The sequence below is a fragment of the Salvelinus alpinus genome, chromosome 7 (genome assembly GCF_045679555.1).
Source record: "Salvelinus alpinus chromosome 7, SLU_Salpinus.1, whole genome shotgun sequence".
Lineage (NCBI taxonomy): Eukaryota > Metazoa > Chordata > Actinopteri > Salmoniformes > Salmonidae > Salvelinus > Salvelinus alpinus.
Window position 1 is genome coordinate 46,284,345 of NC_092092.1, and position 20,098 is coordinate 46,304,442.

At 43.7% G+C, this 20,098-nt stretch overlaps 1 protein-coding gene across 4 annotated transcripts in view; it reads right to left on the bottom strand.

Annotated features, from left to right (window-relative positions):
* LOC139581091 (ecto-NOX disulfide-thiol exchanger 2-like) overlaps nt 1-20,098 on the bottom strand; it is a 253,420-nt gene that overhangs the window by 16,970 nt on the left and 216,352 nt on the right. For all 4 annotated transcript variants that reach the window (XM_071410477.1, XM_071410476.1, XM_071410479.1 and 1 more), the window contains exons 9-11: nt 19,768-19,873; nt 8,608-8,810; nt 7,136-7,282 (exon numbers count right to left, since the gene is read on the bottom strand). In XM_071410477.1, coding sequence (XP_071266578.1) covers nt 7,136-7,282; nt 8,608-8,810; nt 19,768-19,873 — 456 coding nt within the window. The remainder of the gene's footprint in view (nt 1-7,135; nt 7,283-8,607; nt 8,811-19,767; nt 19,874-20,098) is intronic.

Here is a 20,098-nt window from a genome sequence, read left to right on the forward strand (position 1 = left end):
TGTTGCCATCAAGAGGCTACACACCCTAAAGATAGGATGCTTTGTGCACACATTGAATCTGGCATCGCAGAAAATCTACAAAATGACTTCCATTGATAAATGGGCAGCCCGAATCAGAGCAGTGGTCGTGTGGTTCAAGAGATCCTCGATGTCCAAAACAGTCTTGAAGGAAATGGAGCAGCGCCTTAGTAAGAAGCCAGTTCAATCTTTTAAAGTTTTATTTTGAAATTCCCACATTTAACAATTTAATTAAATATTCAAGTGTGTTGTAATTAAATGTATGTTATTTTTTCTTGTTGTTTCAGGCCTTCCGCAACACTCACTCATACTTGATGTCAAGACCAGATGGAATCCAGCGATCCAAGCAGCAGCCTTGGACCCACGGCTGCGAAAAGCATTGACCAAGGACAACCTGGACCGTCTGAAGGACGAGGACATCTGTAAGGCTGAGGAGTTTGTCCAGCTCATGAGAATCCTCTATACATCCACACTGTGTGTGTCATGTGAAAAGAATGCCACCTGTGGACAGATCATACCCATCCTCCAAAAACTGGAAGAGCACTTTACTGTGAAGCATGAAGATAGAACGTTTGTGGCAACCATCAAAGAGAAGGTGTGGGAGAATCTCTCCGAGCGCTATCAGGATAAGGACATTCATGCCTTCCTGCATGAGGCCACAGCAATGGACCCCAGATTTAAAGGGAGGCCGGTGAGTGACGCCACCTGGGACAGGCTGAGGAAGGCAACTGTTGAGGTCAATGTGACAGGAGCAACACCAAGGCTGTCAAAGGAGCCGGAGCAGACAGACACAGAGCACCAGCAACAGGAGGAGGAGTCTGAAGGAGAAGGAAATGGAGGAGGCAGTCCCTCCATTGTACAAAACAAGGAGTGCCTTGGAGGAGCTGTTCTCAGAGGAGGACAGGGAGTTGAGGTTGACGATCCAACAGAACACCTCGTCCCTCACCCTCAGCGATTGTGTTGACCTAGAGGTCGAGCTCTACAAAGGCATGCCTCCCATCCCCATGGCTGAAGATCCTGTGATGTGGTGGTGGGAGAAGAGAGCTACTCTGCCCCTCCTCACAAACATTGCAACAAGCTACCTCTGTGCTCAAGTCTCCTCCACCCCTAGCGAGAGGATATTTTTGACTGCAGGGAACACAATAAGCCAGGAGAGGTCCTGACTTCTGCCAGAGAAGGCAAATATATTGATCTTTCTCCAGAAGAACTGCTAAGAACTCTTACTCCTTTTACAGCCTAACTGCATGCCCCACCCATGTTGCTCTATACTACTGTATTTTCTTCTGCAGGAAAATAGTTTTTCATTTGTTTTACATTTCCATCATCACAACATTATTAGAGCCTATAATAGTGATTTGTTCAAAACATTGCTGTTTATTTTGCTGTAAAATAATAGTATTTTTTATTTATTTAACATTTCAGAAAATAAACCAATGTTAATTCTGTTCCTAATTTCTTTCGTTTTCTTCCGTAAAAAATAACAAAAAGAACCGATAAGAATACTGTTAAAGTACCAGATCGATAAGCAGTATCAGTAAGAGTAGTAATACTGTTCAAATCTTAACGATACCCATCTCTAGTCAAGGGCTCCAATACGATACAGGAACGATTTGTTTTAGTTTTAAATGATTCGGTGTGATTCGGTTTAATTAGAGAACGATTCGATGCGATTCGTTTCGATGCGATGCACTAACATTTGTTGCATACACACTTTCCATTCTAAATAAAAATCTGCTGCTGATGGCATTCATGAGCTGGGCTTCTCTGAGCTGGATCTGTCTGAGCTGACTTCTGTGTGTGTGTGTGTGTGTGTGTGTATAAAAAATGTATGGATACAGTGTATGTACTATGTAGGCACCTGAGCTGAGCCATAAGGGAGCCACCCCACTACCACTATCAGATTAGGGGGGCAATTGCTTTTGTCCCCCCACTTTGGTTCTGAAATCCCCATCACCCACTAATTAACTTGTCATTTATTGAGCTAGTAATGTATCAATATTTATTGTTTTCAAATTAGCTATGACAGACAATTAATGTGTCACGCCCTGGTCTGTTTCACCTGTCTTTGTGATTGTCTCCACCCCCCTCCAGGGGTCACCCATCTTCCCCATTATCCCCTGTGTATTTATACCGGTGTTCTCTGTTTGTCTGTTGCCAGTTCGTATTGTTTGTCAAGCTTACCAGCGTTTGTCCTGTCAGCTCCTGTTTTTCCCAGCCTATCTTTTTCTCGCCCTCCTGGTTTTTGACCCTTGCCTGTCCTGACCCTTAATCTGCCCTGGCATGCTGTCAATTAACTTCTGGGCCACATCCTGACTGATGTCAGCCCATTCTTGCATAATCAATGCTTGGAGTTTGTCAGAATTTGTGGGGTTTTGTTTGTCCACCTGCCTCTTGAGGATTGACCACAAGTTCTCAATGGGATTAAGGTCTGGGAGTTTCCTGGCCATGGACCCAAAATATCGATGTTTTGTTTCCCGAGCCACTTAGTTATCACTTTTGCCTTATGGCAAGGTGCTCCATCATGCTGGAAAAGGCATTGTTCGTCACCAAACTGTTCCTGGATGGTTGGGGAGAAGTTGCTCTCGGAGGATGTGTTGGTACCATTCTTTATTCATGGCTGTGTTCTTAGGCAAAATTGTGAGTGAGTCCACTCTCTTGGCTGAGAAGCATCCCCAAACATGAATGGTCTCAGGATGCTTTACTGTTGGCATGACACAGGACTGATGGTAGCTCTCACCTTGTCTTCTCTGGACAAGCTTTTTTCCGGATGCCCCAAACAATCGGAAAGGGGATTCAGAGAAAATGACTTTACCCCAGTCCTCAGCAGTCCAATCCCTGTACCTTTTGCAGAATATCAGTCTGTCCCTGATGTTTTTCCTGGAGAGAAGTGGCTTCTTTGCTGCCCTTCTTGACACCAGGCCATCCTCCATAAGTCTTCATCTCACTGTGCGTGCAGATGCACTCACACCTGCCTGCTGCCATTCCTGAGCAAGCTCTGTACTGGTGGTGCCCCGATCCCGCAGCTGAATCAACTTTAGGAGACGGTCCTGGCGCTTGCTGGACTTTCTTGGGCGCCCTGAAGCCTTCTTCACAACAACTGAACCGCTCTCCTTGAAGTTCTTGATTATCCGATAAATGGTTGATTTAGGTGCAATCTTACTGGCAGCAATATCCTTGCCTGTGAAGCCCTTTTTGTCCAAAGCAATGACGACGGCACGTGTTTCCTTGCAGGTAACCATGGTTGACAGAGGAAGAACAATGATTCCAAGCACCACCCTCCTTTTGAAGCTTCCAGTCTGTTATTCAAACTATATCAGCATGACAGAGCCTTGTCCTCGTCAACACTCACACCTGTGTTAACGAGAGAATCACTGACATGATGTCAGCTGGTCCTTCTGTGGCAGGGCTGAAATGCAGTGGAAATGTTTTTGGGGGATTCAGTTCATTTGCATGGCAAAGAGGGACTTTGCAATTAATTGCAATTCATCTGATCACTCTTCATAACATTCTGGAGTATATGCAAATTGCCATCATACAAGCTGAGGCAGCAGACTTTGAAAATTAATATTTGTGTCATTCTCCAAACTTTTGGCCACGACTAAGAGATCAATGACTGTCACCACAGTTAAATGCAGTTCGACACTGAAGGAGAGGACGCATCAGTTGTCACAAAAGATGAGGTATTTTTGGAAGGTAAATTGGATCTGGAAACACTGGACAGTTACTTTAACAAATGTAACATGCAGTCTGACCGATGCATGTTACATTTGGATCGGTTTGGGGTTCGCAGACCGACGCATTTGTATTTGTAACATTTGAATCAGGGACCGATGCCTGTCGGTGAATGGTTACATCCCTACTATCTAGATACAGTATATGGCTAGTATGAAGCTGTTTTAGTCTGTGTGTTCGCACAGTGCCATAAACAGTGGTGTTGACACGTGGTGAATGTAAAATGCGGTTTCAGTTTATACAGGCTGGTTTAGTGTAAAGAAGTTAGTCAGCTAGGAGTAGTTGGAGGTGTGGTGCTGTGCTTTAAAAAGCAGTGGTGATACATGGCGAATGTTAAAGTACCTGTCCAGTGTTTCCATATTTCTATGAAAAATGACCTATATTTACTTACAATATGAGTGAAATGGTTTTCCTGGTAATTAGGTATGTTAAAAAGCAGCTTTCTGTGTAGTCATGGTGTGGGCATGTACCGGACATTACAAATATGCACGCAAGTACACCACTGATTGGCCAGCTCATCCTCCTCTAGACCGCTGATTGGCCAGCTCATTCTCCTCAGGAGTATGACATTATACTCTAAGGAAATAGCAAGCTTTTTTGAAACGGTCTGTTTAGGATACAAATTTGAGGTGGGGTCTTAAGTGTTTTTTCCCCCTTCAATCAATGCTTTGGCTACAAATACGAGTATAGCACGAGTCAACAACCTTATCTGGATATGAGTTAACAGAATATTAACTTTTAAAAGTTAGATTTTCACTGGACAGTTACTCTCAGATGATACAGTGGTGGTGAAACTAGTAGTTAGTTGACCCGTCTCTCTCTATACTTAGGCAATAAGGCGCGAGGGGATGTGGTATATTGGCCAATATACCACGTCTAAGTGCTGTTCTTCGGAAAGTGCCTGGATACAGCCATTAGCCGTGGTGTATTGGCCATATACCACAAACCCCAGAAGTGCCTTATTGCTATTATAAACTGGTTACCAACATAAATATAACTATATTTTTGTGTCATACTCGTGGTATATTGTCTGATATACAGTACACATGACTGAAATACAGTTTTAGCCAATCACCATCCAGGACCCAAATTACACAGTTTATAACTGTGGTCCCGTGTGGCTCAGTTGGTAGAGCATGGCGCTTGCAACGCCAGGGTTGTGGGTTCATTCCCCACGGGGGGACCAGGATGAATATGAATGAACTTTCCAATTTGTAAGTCGCTCTGGATAAGAGCGTCTGCTAAATGACTTAAATGTAAATGTAAATAACACTAAATGACCTGTCCCTCATCTTTCTATGCATTCTAAATGACCCGTCTCTCTCTCTACTGTATATGGCATTCTATTTGACCCTCTCTCTATGGGATTCCAAATTAACTATTTGAAATCAATGTCTAGTGGGGACACTAGAATGTATGTAATTGCATTTCTTCAATATCCTAGTGTCAGCTGATCTACCCCCTATATACAGTGGGGAGAACAAGTATTTGATACACTGCCGATTTTGCCGATTTTCCTACTTACAAAGCATGTAGAGGTCTGTAATTTTTATCATAGGTACACTTCAACTGTGAGAGACGGAATCTAAAACAAAAATCCCAAAAATCACATTGTATGATTTTTAAGTAATTAATTTGCATTTTATTGCATGACATAAGTATTTGATACATCAGAAAAGCAGAACTTAATATTTGGTACAGAATCCTTTGTTTGCAATTACAGAGATCATACGTTTCCTGTAGTTCTTGACCAGGTTTGCACACACTGCAGCAGGGATTTTGGCCCACTCCTCCATACAGACCTTCTCCAGATCCTTCAGGTTTCGGGGCTGTCGCTGGGCAATACGGACTTTCAGCTCCCTCCAAAGATTTTCTATTGGGTTCAGGTCTGGAGACTGGCTAGGCCACTCCAGGACCTTGAGATACTTCTTACGGAGCCACTCCTTAGTTGCCCTGGCTGTGTGTTTCGGGTCGTTGTCATGCTGGAAGACCCAGCCACGACCCATCATCAATGCTCTTACTGAGGGAAGGAGGTTGTTGGCTAAGATCTCGCAATACATGGCCCCATCCATCCTCCCCTCAATACGGTGCAGTCGTCCTGTCCCCTTTGCAGAAAAGCATCCCCAAAGAATGATGTTTCCACCTCCATGTTTCACGGTTGGGATGGTGTTCTTGGGGTTGTACTCATCCTTCTTCTTCCTCCAAACACGGCGAGTGGAGTTTAGACCAAAAAGCTCTATTTTTGAATCATCAGACCACATGACCTTCTCCCATTCCTCCTCTGGATCATCCAGATGGTCATTGGCAAACTTCAGACGGGCCTGGACATGCGCCTGCTTGAGCAGGGGGACCTTGTGTGCGCTGCAGGATTTTAATCCATGACGGCGTAGTGTGTTACTAATGGTTTTCTTTGAGACTGTGGTCCCAGCTCTCTTCAGGTCATTGACCAGGTCCTGCCGTGTAGTTCTGGGCTGATCCCTCACCTTCCTCATGATCATTGATGCCCCACGAGGTGAGATCTTGCATGGAGCCCCAGACCGAGGGTGATTGACCATCATCTTGAACTTCTTCTATTTTCTTCCATTTTCTAATAATTGCGCCAACAGTTGTTGCCTTCTCACCAAGCTGCTTGCCTATTGTCCTGTAGCCCATCCCAGCCTTGTGCAGGTCTACAATTTTATCCCTGATGTCCTTACACAGCTCTCTGGTCTTGGCCATTGTGGAGAGGTTGGAGTCTGTTTGATTGAGTGTGTGGACAGGTGTCTTTTATACAGGTAACGAGTTCAAACAGGTGCAGTTAATACAGGTAATGAGTGGAGAACAGGAGGGCTTCTTAAAGAAAAACTAACAGGTCTGTGAGAGCCGGAATTCTTACTGGTTGGTAGGTGATCAAATACTTATGTCATGCAATAAAATGCAAATGAATTACTTAAAAATCATACAATGTGATTTTCTGGATTTTTGTTTTAGATTCCGTCTCTCACAGTTGAAGTGTACCTATGATAAAAATTACAGACCTCTACATGCTTTGTAAGTAGGAAAACCTGCAAAATCGGCAGTGTATCAAATACTTGTTCTCCCCACTGTATATATTTTTTTTTAGGGGTAGATCAGCTGACACTGGGATATTGAAGAAATGCAATACCATTTGGAATGAAACTAAATACACTGTAACTCAAGTCCACCACAGCCTGGGTTCCAGTAGCTGAGTAATTATTTCTGAAATATTTCTCATGTATTGAAACTCATTTAGAACTAATTTAATTAAAATTACAGCACAAATCCGCTAATGTAATTCCATTTCAAACCCCAGGAGTTTTTCAAACAAGCCAAACTGTAAAGATGTAAAGTGTGCATATGTTGCGTGTGTGTGTGTTTTACTGACCTGTGGTGTGTGTGTTGTCAGTGTTTTCAGGCTCTGCAGTCCTTCCTTGAGGCTCTTTACTTGGCTCTCCAGCTGCTGTTTGTCCTCCACAGTCTTCTCCATCTCTGCCTCCCGCTGTTTCATTTCTTCACACATCTTCAGCAGTTGCTGCAAACAGAGAGGAGATACAGTTAGCCACAGATACTATTTAACCCTTCATTTTCTGCTACAGAGGTGGCACAGCTAGCCACAGATGCTAACTAAGGGTCTGCTACAGAGAGAAGGCACAGTTAGCTACAGATGCTAACTAATCTTTAAAAGACACAAATGTTAACTAACCCTTAAGACAGAGGAGGCACAGTTAGCCACAGATGCCTGCTTACAACAGGCATATGCCACATGCTAGTTATTAACCCTTTATGCATCAGCTACAGAGAGGACACCAAGTTAGCTCTTATGTTTCAGGATTTGCTATCGAGTAGGAACTTTGAGCTCATAGCTTATCTATCTAGTCTCTCTGGTGCTGCAAATTAGAACCACGTAGGAGCTGAAAAGTCCTTTCTCCTTATCCATTTCAGCTTATCCATCACAGTCTCAGTTGGGTTTAGGCTGAAATACGCAAGTATAACATGACTCACAAGTGGAAGAAATTCACAGAACACGGGTACACTCAAATCACCTGCTGATAATATTTTATGGTAATTTGCCAGAGCCTGCATGATAACGCAATTTAGTATGGAGCAATAAGAAGCATCCAATTGGTCTCATTTTAATCTATTCACTTAATCTTTTCATGGAAATGTTAGAAATGTAATTACCATCGGTCTATTCAAACGAGCAGGAGGACGACACATTATTTATGCTCAAAACCAACATTAAAAATATATATATTTAGATTAACTATGACCGTTGACAACTTGAGGATATTTGATGACCCAGCAGGTGATGGGAGCAACAGATTGCCTGCCTCAGAGGGTTGTTTATCTTAGCAACAGTATGATGGTTGTTTTCTCTGAGGGAGATTTTAATAGAAAACCCTTCAAGCTGGGTCGGTATTGGTTTCTGTGGAGCGTCTAGGACAGCGGAGTGATCCGATTCTAGAAGGACTCTCTCCCTCTGAAGTCTTTCTATTGTTCTTTCTATTACTCTCGATCCGTCCACCTTACTCCGCGTGCATCCCTCTGCTGCTCTTGTTTTCAGCTTGCATCTCTCCCTACCACTCTCTCATCTCTTTATTAGTGCTGTGTGTATGTGTGCACGCGCCTGTGTCTGTGTGATTGAGAGGGCAGTTCTCTATCCACCTCCATTAAAAGTGACTTTTCATCTAAACCACTTGTCGCCCCAGAAAGAAAAACCAACGGACTATGACTCTCATCAGCTAGAATCTGCAGGACTTATATCTGTATAAAAATGCCTGTGGAATTGCTTGAAATAAATCCAAAGTAGGACCTGCTGCAAAAAGTGAAGCTATAGCGTGTGTGGTAGAAGTATACCTTCTGCATGCCCTGTAGTGCCTGTTGTAGAAAGGTTAGTTGTTGCTGCCTGCAGGCGTCCTCTTCATTGTGCTGTGGAGGAGGGTGTTCTTGGTTCTTGCCTTGCTCCTGCTTCAGCAGCTCCACCTCGTTTCTGTAGGCATCCAGCTGACAGCGCAGAGAGTCATTCTCCTCCTTCAGAGCCTCCGCCTGGGACACAGGGCCTACACACACACATACACAAGAGACATAGAACATCACAACTGCAGTAGCATAACGTTACACTGTATAAACAGCATTCAAATGTCTATTGATGATCTGAGGACATACTGCAACTCTACTGCAGAGGCTTTGAAATCCTAACCTGTCCTATAATGAACAGACAGGAGAGACAGTGTGATGAGAAATACTCGTGAAATCCTAACCTGTCCTATTGAACAGACAGGATGAGACTGTGATGAGAGCTACTCAGTCCCTGTTCCTTTGGGCTTTGATAGAAGAGTCTTCATTCTCCAATGCTGTCTCAGGGGACATGTGTGATGTAAGTAGAGGGTGTGTTTGTGTAGCTGAGCTGGAGAGATAAGACCTGAGAGTGATTGTATAAGAGAGGCCTAGCATCGTGTGTGTGTGTTAGATTGAGCATAGAGACTCATGCTGGCTTCTTTGAATCAGGCATCGGGTCTGTTTGAACCAAGAGATACAGACTTCTAAGACACAGAGACCTCTGAGTCATCCAACTGCTCTGGTTAATGTGTGTGTGTGTGTGTGTGTGTGTGTGTGTGTGTGTGTGTGTGTGTGTGTGTGTGTGTGTGTGTGTGTGTGTGTGTGTGTGTGTGTGTGTGTGTGTGTGTGTGTGTGTGTGTGTGTGTGTGTGTGTGTGTGTTGTGTGTGCCAGCAGCAGGGATGTTTTGGGTGAGGTGTATATTAATCAGGGAGCCTCATCAAGTTGCTGTCCGGGGTAGCCAACCGATTCCCCCTCCACAACGTGACAGGCTTTAGCATCGACTCCAGCAGCTCAGCACAGGGCTGCTGACAGGAGAGAGGCACCAACACATTTCCACTCTATACTGCATGAATGTAGAAGCACCAACCCATTCACACTCTAAACTGTGTATGAATAGGACACCTAACCATTAGCATCGATTAGCTTTTAAAGAAACAGACTGGGTGGGCTCCCCCTGTGTTCCTGGGTTACAAGGATCCCTAGCAGGTGTGAGCTAATGCTGTAAATATGAAGGGGTGTCACAACACCTGTCCCCCCAGCATATCCTGTGCCCTTCTCCACAGCGTTCCCATCCAACATTGTGACAGCCTCCTGACAACGATTGTTATCTGTGTTTTCTAATAAGCAAGGTCGCACATGAAAAGAGGTGGGAATCCGGACCTGGTAGGCTGATGATAACGTTTGCATATATCTGCATAGTAACGAGGGAGGCTGTCATATTGGCAACTGGCAGAGATCACAACGATTAACAAGCAGAAACTAAAAGACATGAAGGGGTGGGGGGGCAACCAGAGGGTTTCTGGCACCAATATCTCCGGTGCCACCTTCTGCCGATATTCCCTTGAGCAAGGGACTTAACGTAACTTTTTCTACATTTTGTTGTATTACAGCCTGAATTGAAAATGGATTAAATGTAGATTTTTTGGTCACTGGCCTACTACACACAATACCCCATAATGTCAAAGTGGAATTAGGTTATTGATTAAAAATGAAAAGCTGAAATGTCCACAGTCAATAAGTACTAAACCACTTTGTTATGGCAAGCCTAAATAAGTTCTGGAGTAAACTTTTGCTTAACAGGTCACATAATAAGTTGCCTGGACTCACTCTGTGTGCAATAAATAGTGTTTAACATCATTTTTGAATGACTACCTCATCTCTGTACCCCAAGCCCCCTCAAACGAGCAGTGAATTTCAAACACAGATTCAATCAAAAAGACCAGGGAGGTCTTCCAATGCCTTGCAAAGAAGGGCACCGATTGGTAGATGGGCAAAAATAAAAAATAACACTTTGGATGGTGTATAAATACACCCAGTCACTACAAAGATACAGGCGTCCTTCCTAACTCAGTTGTCGGAGAGGAGGGAAACAGCCCATTGATTTCACCATGAAGCCAATGTTGACTTTAAACAGTTACAAAGTTTAATGGCTGTAATAAGAGAAAACGGATAAACAACATTGTAGTTACTCCACAATACTAACCTAATTGACAGAGTGAAAAGAAGGAAGTCTGTACAGAATAAAAAATATTTCAAAACATGCATCCTGTTGTCATGACTCTCAAATCAAATCAAACTTTATTTGCCATATGCGCCGAATACAACAAGTGTAGACTTTACCGTGAAATGCTTACTTACAAGCCCTTAACCAACAGTGCAGTTCAAGAAGAAGAAAATATTTACCAAGAAGGCTAAAATAAAAAGTAATAATAAAAAGTAACACAATAAGAATAACAATAATGAGGCTATATACAGGGGGCACCGGTACCGAGTCAGTGTGCACCGGTACAGGCTAGTTGAGGTTCTCTGTACATGTAGGTGGTGGCGAAGTGACTATGCATAGGTGGGGCGGCAGGTAGCCTAGTGGTTAGAGTGTTGGACTAGTAACCAAAAGGTTGCAAGATTGAATCCTGGAGCTGACAAGGTAAAAATCTGTCGTTCTGCCCCTGAACAAGGCACTGTTACCTAGGCCGTCATCGAAAATAAGAATTTGTTCTTAACTGACTTGCCTAGTTAAAGAAAGATCAAATATATATATTTTTAAATAAATAAATAAAAAGTTAACAAAGAAACAGCAAGTAGCAGCACTGTACAAGAGGGGGGGGTCAATGTAAATTGTCTGGTGGCGATTTTTATGAATTGTTCAGCAGTCTAATGGCTTGGGGGTAGAAGCTGTTGAGGAGCCTTTAGGTCCCAGACTCTGCACTCTGGTACTGCTTACCGTGCGGTAGAAGAGAAAACAGTCTATAACTTGGGTGACTGGAGTGTCTGACAATTTTATGGGCTTTCCTCTGACAACGCCTATTACAGTGCCTTGCAAAAGTATTCATCCCCCTTGGCATTTTTCCTATTTTGTTGCATTACTGCCTGTAATTTAAATAGATTTTTATTTGGATTTCATGTAATGGACATAACCAATTTGGACTATTTGGTTTAAGTGAAATTTTAAACATTGCTTCTTTAAAAAAAAATCATTAAAAAGAAAAACTGAAAGTGGTGCATAATAAGGTCTGGTGCAACCAATTACCTTCAGAAGTCACATAATTAGTTAAATAAAGTCCACCTGTGTGCAATCGAAGTTTCACATGATCTGTCACATGATCTCAGTCTTTATACACCTGTTCTGAAATGCCCCAGAGTCTGCAACACCACTAAGGGGCACAACCAAGCAAGCGGCACCATGAAGACCAAGGAGCTCTCCAAACAGGTCAGGGACAAAGTTGTGGAGAAGTACAGATCACGTTTGGGATATAAAAAAATATCAGAAACTTTGAAGGTTCCGCGGAGCACCATTAAATCCATTATAAAAAATGGAAAGAATATGATACCACAACAAACCTGCCAAGAGAGGGCTGCCCACCAAAACTCACAGACCAGGCAAGGAGAGCATTAATCAGAGAGGCAAAACAGAGACCAAAGATAACCCTGAAGGAGCTGCAAAGCTCCACAGTGGAGATTGGAGTATCTGTCCATAGGACCACTTTAAGCCGTACGCTCCACAGAGCTAAGCTTTACAGAAGAGTGGCCAGAAAAAAAGCCATTGCTTAAAGAAATAAATAAGCAAACACGTTTGGTGTTCGCCAAAGGGCATGTGGGAGACTCCCCAAACATATGGTAGAAGGTACTCTGGTCAGATGAGATTAAAATTGACCTTTTTGGCCATCAAGGAAAATGCTATGTCTGGCGCAAACCTCCACCTCACATCACCCCAAGAACACCATCCCCATAGTGATGGAAGGCGGTGGCAGCATCAATCTGTGGGGATGTTTTTCATCGGCAGGGACTGGGAAACTGGTCAGAATTGAAGGAATGATATATGGAGCTAAATACAGGGAAATACTTGAGGGAAACCTGTTTCAGTTTTCCAGAGATTTGAGACTGGGACAGAGGTTCACCTTCCAGCAGGACAATGACCCTAAGCATTCTCCTAAAGTAACACTCGAGTGGTTTAATTAAGGGGAAACATTTAAATGTCTTGGAATGGTCTAGTCAAAGCCCAGAATGCAATCCAATTGAGAATCTGTAGTATGACTTCAAGATTACTGTACACCAGTGGAACCCATCCAACTTGAAGGAGCTGGAGCAGTTTTGCCTTGAAGAATGGGCAAAAATCCATGGCTGGATGTGCCAAGCTTATAGATACATACCCCAAGAGACTTGCAGCTGTAATTTCTGCAAAAGGTGGCTCTACAAAGTATTGACTTTAGGGGGGGTGAATAGTTATGTGCCCTCAAGTTTTCTGTTTATTTTTGTCTAATTAATTTTTTGTTTCACACGAAAAAATATTTTGCATCTTCAAAGTGGTAGTAGGCATGTTGTGTAAATCAAATGATACAACCCCCCCCAAAAGGCAACAAAATAGGAAAAATGCCAAGGGGGTGAATACTTTTGCAAACCACTGTATATAGATCCTGGATGGCAGGAAGCTTGGCCCCAGTGATGTACTGGGCCGTTCACACTACCCTCTGTAGCACCTTACGGTCAGATGCCGAGCAGTTGTCATACCAGGCGGTGATGCAACCGGTCAGGATGCCCTCGATGGTGCTGCTGTAGAACCTTTTGAAGATCTGGGGATCCGTGCCAAATCTTTTCAGTCTCCTGAAGGGGAAAAGGTTTTGTTGTGCCCTCCTCACGACTGTCTTGGTATGTTTGGACCATGATAGTTCGTTGTCGATGTTAATTGGGGCCTGTTCGGCCCGCCTTTTCCTGTAGTCCACGATCAGCTCCTTTGTGTTGCTCACATTGAGGGAGCGGCTGTTATCCTGGCACCACGCTGCCAGTTCTCTGACCTCCTCCCTATAGGCCGCCTCATCGTTGTCGGTGATCAGGCATACCACTGTTGTGTCATCAGCAAACTTAATGATGGTGTTGGAGTCGTATTTGGCCACTCAGTCATTGGTGAACAGGGAATACAGGAGGGGACTAAGTACACACCCCTGAGGGGCCCCTGTGTTAAGGATCAGCGTGGCAGACGTGTTGTTGCCTACTCTTACCACCTTGGGGAAGCTCGTCAGGAAGTCCAGGATCCAGTTGCAGAGGGAGGTGTTTTGTCCCAGAGTTCTTAGCTTAGTGATGAGCTTCGAGAGCACTATGGTGTTGAACACTGAGCTGTAGTCAATGAACAGCATTCTCAAATAGATGTTCCTTTTTTCCAGGTGAGAAAGGGCAGTGTGGAGGACGATTGAGATTGCGTCATCTGTGGATCTGTTGGGGCGGTACGCAAATTGGAGTGGGTCTTGGGTGTCTGGGAGGATGCTGTTGATGTGAGCCATGACCAGCCTTTCAAAGCACTTCATGGCTACCGACGTGAGTTCCACGGGGCGGTAATCATTTAGGCAGGTTAGCTTCGCTTCCTTGGGCACAGGGACTATGGTGGTGTGCTTGAAACAAGTAGGTATTACAGACTCGGTCAGGGAGAGGTTGAAAATGTCAGTGAAGACACTTGACAGTTGGTCCACGCATGCTTTGAGTACACGTCCTGGTAATCCGTCTGGCCCAGCAGCGTTGTGAATGTTGACCTGTTTAAAGGTTTTGTTCACATCGGCTACCAAGAGCGTTATCACACAGTCATCCAGAACAGATGGTGCTCTCGTGCATGCTTCAGTGTTGCTTGCCTTGAAGCGAGCATAAAAGGCATTTAGCTCGTCTGGTAGGCTCGCGTCACTGGGCAGCTCACGTCTGGGTTTCCCTTTGTAGTCCGTAATAGTTTCCAAGCCCTGCCACATCCGACGAGCATCAGAGCCGGTGTAGCAGTATTCAATCTTAATCCTGTATTGACGCTTTGCTTGATTGATGGTTCGTCTGAGGGGATAGCGGGATTTCTTATAAGCTTCCGGATCAGTCTCCCGCTCCTTGAAAGTGGCAGCTCTAGCCTTTAGCTCGATGCGGTTGTTGCCTGTAATCCATGGCTTCTGGTCGGGATATGTACGTACAGTCACTGTTTAGATGCACTTATTGATGAAGCCGATGACTGAGGTGGTGTATTCCTCAATGCCATTGGATGAATCCCAGAAAATATTCCAGCCTGTGTTTGCAAAATAGTCCTGTAGTGTAGCATCCGCGTCATCTGACCACTTCTGTATTGAGCGAGTCACTGGTACTTCCTGCTTTAGTTTTTGCTTGTAAGCAGGAATCAGGAGGATAGAATTATGGTCAGATTTGCCAAATGGAGGGTGGGGGAGAGCTTTGTATGCATCTCTGTGTGGAGTAAAGGTGGTCTAGGATTTTTTTCCCCCTGGTTGCACAGAAGCCACAGTGACATGCTGGGAAAGATTTGGTAAAACTGATTTAAGCTTGCCTGCATTAAAGTCCCCGGCCACTAGGAGCGCCGCTTCTGGGTGAGCATTTCCAAAGATCAGGACAGTGGATCAGCGTCTACAGAACCCTCTCACCCGCAGAGGGGGGGAGGGATTGATGTGGTGGTTTTATGACACCTCACGTCGATTGTAAATTGTAATGCAGCAGATGACTCCTTTCTGGTCTCTAGTATGGTTGAATGGAATGTCTTTTTGTTACAGAAGAGTTTGCCGCCCAAAACTTCAACATCAAACAATGAACCCTGGACAATACATTTCAGCACCCGAATGTTGGGAATGATGAGAGACGGAATATGGAAAATGAACGTCTATTTTTTGATGTCATTAAAAATTAAATAAAGACGTTATAACGAAAACATTGTAACTTGAGCTTTTACACTGTGCATATCAGGTTTACATCCTTTACGTGGTGTAGAAAATATCAAGGATGAAGAGAACTTTTTTTTGTCGATAGGATTGTGATTTTAGTTCTCTAACGGCATCATAGTAATTAGGATACTTTGCCTAGTAACTAGCCAGGCCCCAGGGAGCTCAGAGAGTGTGTCAGCATGACGAAAACACCCCCTTTTTACAGAGGGTATAAAAGTTAAGAATTAACATACGAGGTTGAAGAAGACAAACTAACCTCTAACAATCAATGCTACGGTTGAGTAGCTGTTCTAAGTACTGTATCTAAGAAAGTTAATTTAAGTAGGATCATCCGGTTATTCTCTTCAAATCATCGTTGTCTACACTGCTCTCATCACCTGTTTGCAGATCATCGAAACGGTTGATTAGCTGTCCTCAGAAGACCACTCTTCCAGAATGAGTGCAAGTAAACTCTTGTGGACAATCAGAGACTTACACCTGCGAATGAAGGAGAAGGCCATCCGAAGAAGAAGGCCCAATCGAAACCCTTCTCACAAAGCGGAACCATTTCCACGAAAGCGTGGGCCCAACAGAGATACCCGACAAAGACATTCAACACGTAAACACATGCATTACTTCTTACACAAAAGAGCGGCATTCGGGGCAGGTATTAGGGTTACTGTGAGGGTATACAAGTGTTGCTTCTCTTTCTCTCTTGCTTTCTCTCTCTCTTTAACTCTCCATCTTGTGTAACAAGTGTCATATTGTTGTCTAACCTTATTAAGTTTCTAATCAATAATCTATACCGTGTGTGTGTATCCTGTGTAATCATTTAGTTTGTTAGTAAATAAATAATCAAATCAATTTGTGTGGTACGGAATGACTAGAAAGACTCGCGTTTGTGCATATTCACGAAGTCTGCGACGTTCAGAATGAGACTGATATGAGGAAATGATCAATTAGTGACTGTTATCGATAACCATACAGTTGAAGTCAGAAGTTTACATACACCTGAGCCAAATACATTTAATCTCAGTTTTTCACAATTCCTGAATGTGAAATGTCAGAATAATAGCAGAGAGAGTGATTTATTTCATATTTTATTTCTTTCATCACATTCCCAGTGGGTCAGAAGATTACATACACTCAATTAGTATTTCTGGTAGCCTTCCACAAGCTTCCCACAATAAGTTGGCTGCATTTTGTCCAATTCCTCCTGACAGAGCTGGTGTAACTGAGTCAGGTTTGTAGGCCTCCTTGCTCGCACACGCTTTTTCAGTTCTGCCCACAAAATGTCTATAGGTTGAGGTCAGGGCTTTGTGATGGCCACTCCAATACCTTGACTTAGTTGTCCTTAAGCCATTTTGCCACAACTTTGGAAGTATGCTTGGGGTCATTGTCCATCTGGAAGACCCATTTGCGACCATGTTTTAACTTCCTGACTGATGTCTTGAGATGTTGCTTCAAAATATCCACATAATTTTCCCACCGCATGATGCCATCTATTTTGTGAAGTGCACCAGTCCCTCCTGAAGCAAAGCATCCCCACAACATGATGCTGCCAACCCCGTGCTTCACGGTTGGGATGGTGTTCTTCGGCTTGCAAGCCTCCCCCTTTTTTCTCTAAACATAACAATGGTCATTATGGCCAAACAGTTACATTTTTGTTTCATCAGACCAGAGGGCATTTTACTGTTTTGCTGGGGATATAGATACTTTTGTACCTGTTTCCTCCAGCATCTTCACAAGGTCCTTTGCTGTTGTTCTGGGATTGATTTGCACTTTTCGCACCAAAGTACGTTCATCTCTAGGAGACAGAACATGGCTTCTTCCTGAGCGGTATGACGGCTGCGTGGTCCCATAGTGTTTATACTTGCGTACTATTGTTTGTACAGATGAACGTGGTACCTTTAGTCGTTTGGAAATTGCTCCCAAAGATTACCCAGACTTGCGGAGGTCTACAATTTCTTTCTGAGGTTTTGGCTAACTTCTATAGATTTTCCCATTATGTCAAGCAAAGAGGCACTGGGTTTGAAGGTAGGCCTTGAAATACATCCACAGGTACACCTCCAATTGACTCAAATTATGTCAATTAACCTATCAGAAGCTTCTGAAGCCATGCCATCATTTTCTGGAATTTTCCAAGCTGTTTAAAGGCACAGTCAACTTGTATGTAAACTTCTGTCCCACTGGAATTGTGATAGTGAAATAATCTGTCTGTAAACAATTGTTGGAAAAATGACTTGTGTCATGCACAAAGTAGATGTCCTAACCGACATGCCAAAACTATAATTTGTTAACAAGAAATTTGTGGAGTGGTTTAAAAATGAGTTTTAATGACTCCAACCTAAGTGTATGTAAACTTCTGACTTCAACTGTATATTCTTGAGTTAATTCGGGAGACGGTACCTCGGTAAACAACTTCTCCCGTTGTGCCCCAAATTCCTGATGAGTTAATTGTTACATGATTAATTTAATCCACGAACAAACATAGTAGGTAATTATTCGATAAATAAGAGTCACGTCATGACACCGTGTGCAACAAGGCACTAAAGTAATACTGCAAAAAATGTGGCAAATTAATTTACTTTTGTCCTTAATACAAAGCTTTATGTTAGGGGAAAATCCAATACAACACATTACTGAACACCACTCTCCATATTTTAAGCATAGTGTTGGCAGCATCATATTATGGGTATGCTTGTAATCATTAAGGACTGGGGAGTATTTCAGGAAAAAAAGATACAGAACGGAGCTAAGCACAGGCAAAATCCTAGAGGAAAAACCTGGTTCAGTCTGCTTTCCACCAGACACTGGGAGATGAATTCACCTTTCTGTAAAGATCGACGCTGGTAGACGAGAAGCAATTACAGGAAGTGAACATTTAATCATCAACGGACATGGAACATGACAGGACAGCGTCTGGACTGCTGACACAGGGAACAAACGGGGGAGAAGACAGAAATAGGGAAGGCAATCAACAAAGTGAAGGAGTCCAGGTGAGTCCAGTGAACGCTAATGCACGTAATGATGGTGACAGGTGTGCGTAATGAAGGGCAGCCTGGCGCCATCGAGCACCAGAGAAGGAGAGCTGAAGCATGATGTGGGGTGGGAGCCTGCTTAGCCCACCGAGGCAAGAAGACTTCTCGAGCCAGCTAAGGTGGGGAAGCCCAACGAGCTAGCTGAGGCACCCCCGGTTGAGAACAAAATATTGAATCCATTTTGAATTCAGGCTGTAACAACAAAATGTGGAATAAGTCAAGGGGAATGAATACTTTTTGAATGAACTGTAAGTGCCTTTGAACGGGGTATGGTAGTTGGTATCAGGCGCACCGGTTTGAGTGTGTCAAGAAGAACAACGCTGCTGAGTCTTTCATGACCAACATTTTCCCGTGTGTGTACCAAGAATGGTCCACCACCCAAAGGACATCCCGCCAACTTGACAATTGTTGGAAGCATTGGAGTCAACATGGGCCAGCATCCCTGTGGAACGCTTTCGACATCTTGTAGAGTCAATGTTCTGAGGGCAAGAAGGTGTTCCTAATATTTTGTGCACTCCGTGTACATCAGGGGTGTCAATCTAATTTGGCGCAGGGGGCCGCATTCAGTCGTCAACTGAAAATGTGTTATATTTCCGTCAAAATGTACAAATAATATTCCTCAATCTGTCGTTTTTGGTATTTTCTATGCTCCCTGACGGTCTAGTTTTCATTTCAATGATTATTAGCTCAGTGTATCCTCTGGAAAAATGTTTAGCAGTGGGGGGATTTGGTGAGCTAATCCCCCACTGTATTGGACCCGTAGGCGATATGTTTGTCACCCCTGCGCCATATTGATATATGACCTGTTATTTTGCCATACAGGTGCTTTAGAGAAGGGCTTACTGGATGATTGATAGTTGTCTCAGAGTGTCTACCAGCCGTGCACACTCTCTCTCTATCTCTCTCTCTCACAGACACACACTTAAGTGTACAAGTATGCGCGCACACACACACCGTTCCAGCTGTGAGCATCCCCAATTAGAGTGGCACACACGCACACACAGTTCTACAAGTACACACGCGTACACACTCAGTCTGGAGAAGCCCATTATATTGTCTCTGCATGGTCTCCTCTCCAACCTAATTTGTCCATTTAGAGAGTGAATGAGCGGATGACACTGAGACAGAGGGCTGTGCTACAGATCTATTCTACAACTAAGAAGAAAAGGAAGGAGCCATATCCCAAAAGTGTGTGTGGTGTGTGTTGTTAATGTTAGATTTTCTATCAGGAGTGTGTGTAGTGTGTGTGTACCTGATTCGTCAGGGTTGTGTGTATCCTCCATGTCATCGTCAGACATCTCCATTTCCTCCTCTCGTCTGATACCCATCAGCTCTTCATTCTGCATGTTTCTGATCTCCTGGAGGGAAACAAAACAACACAACAAAACAGGATTATGACAATGTTCCTTCTGAACAAACTCCTCCTGGGTAGCCTGGCTGCAGACATGGCTCAAACACACATACACATTCAGATAGATACATACAGTACATACACTTGAAAGCTCACAGACACGCACGCACACACGCACAGTGGTTGATGTTGCCCGTGCAAACTGATTTAAGGTTCAGATTTGCTTTCCATC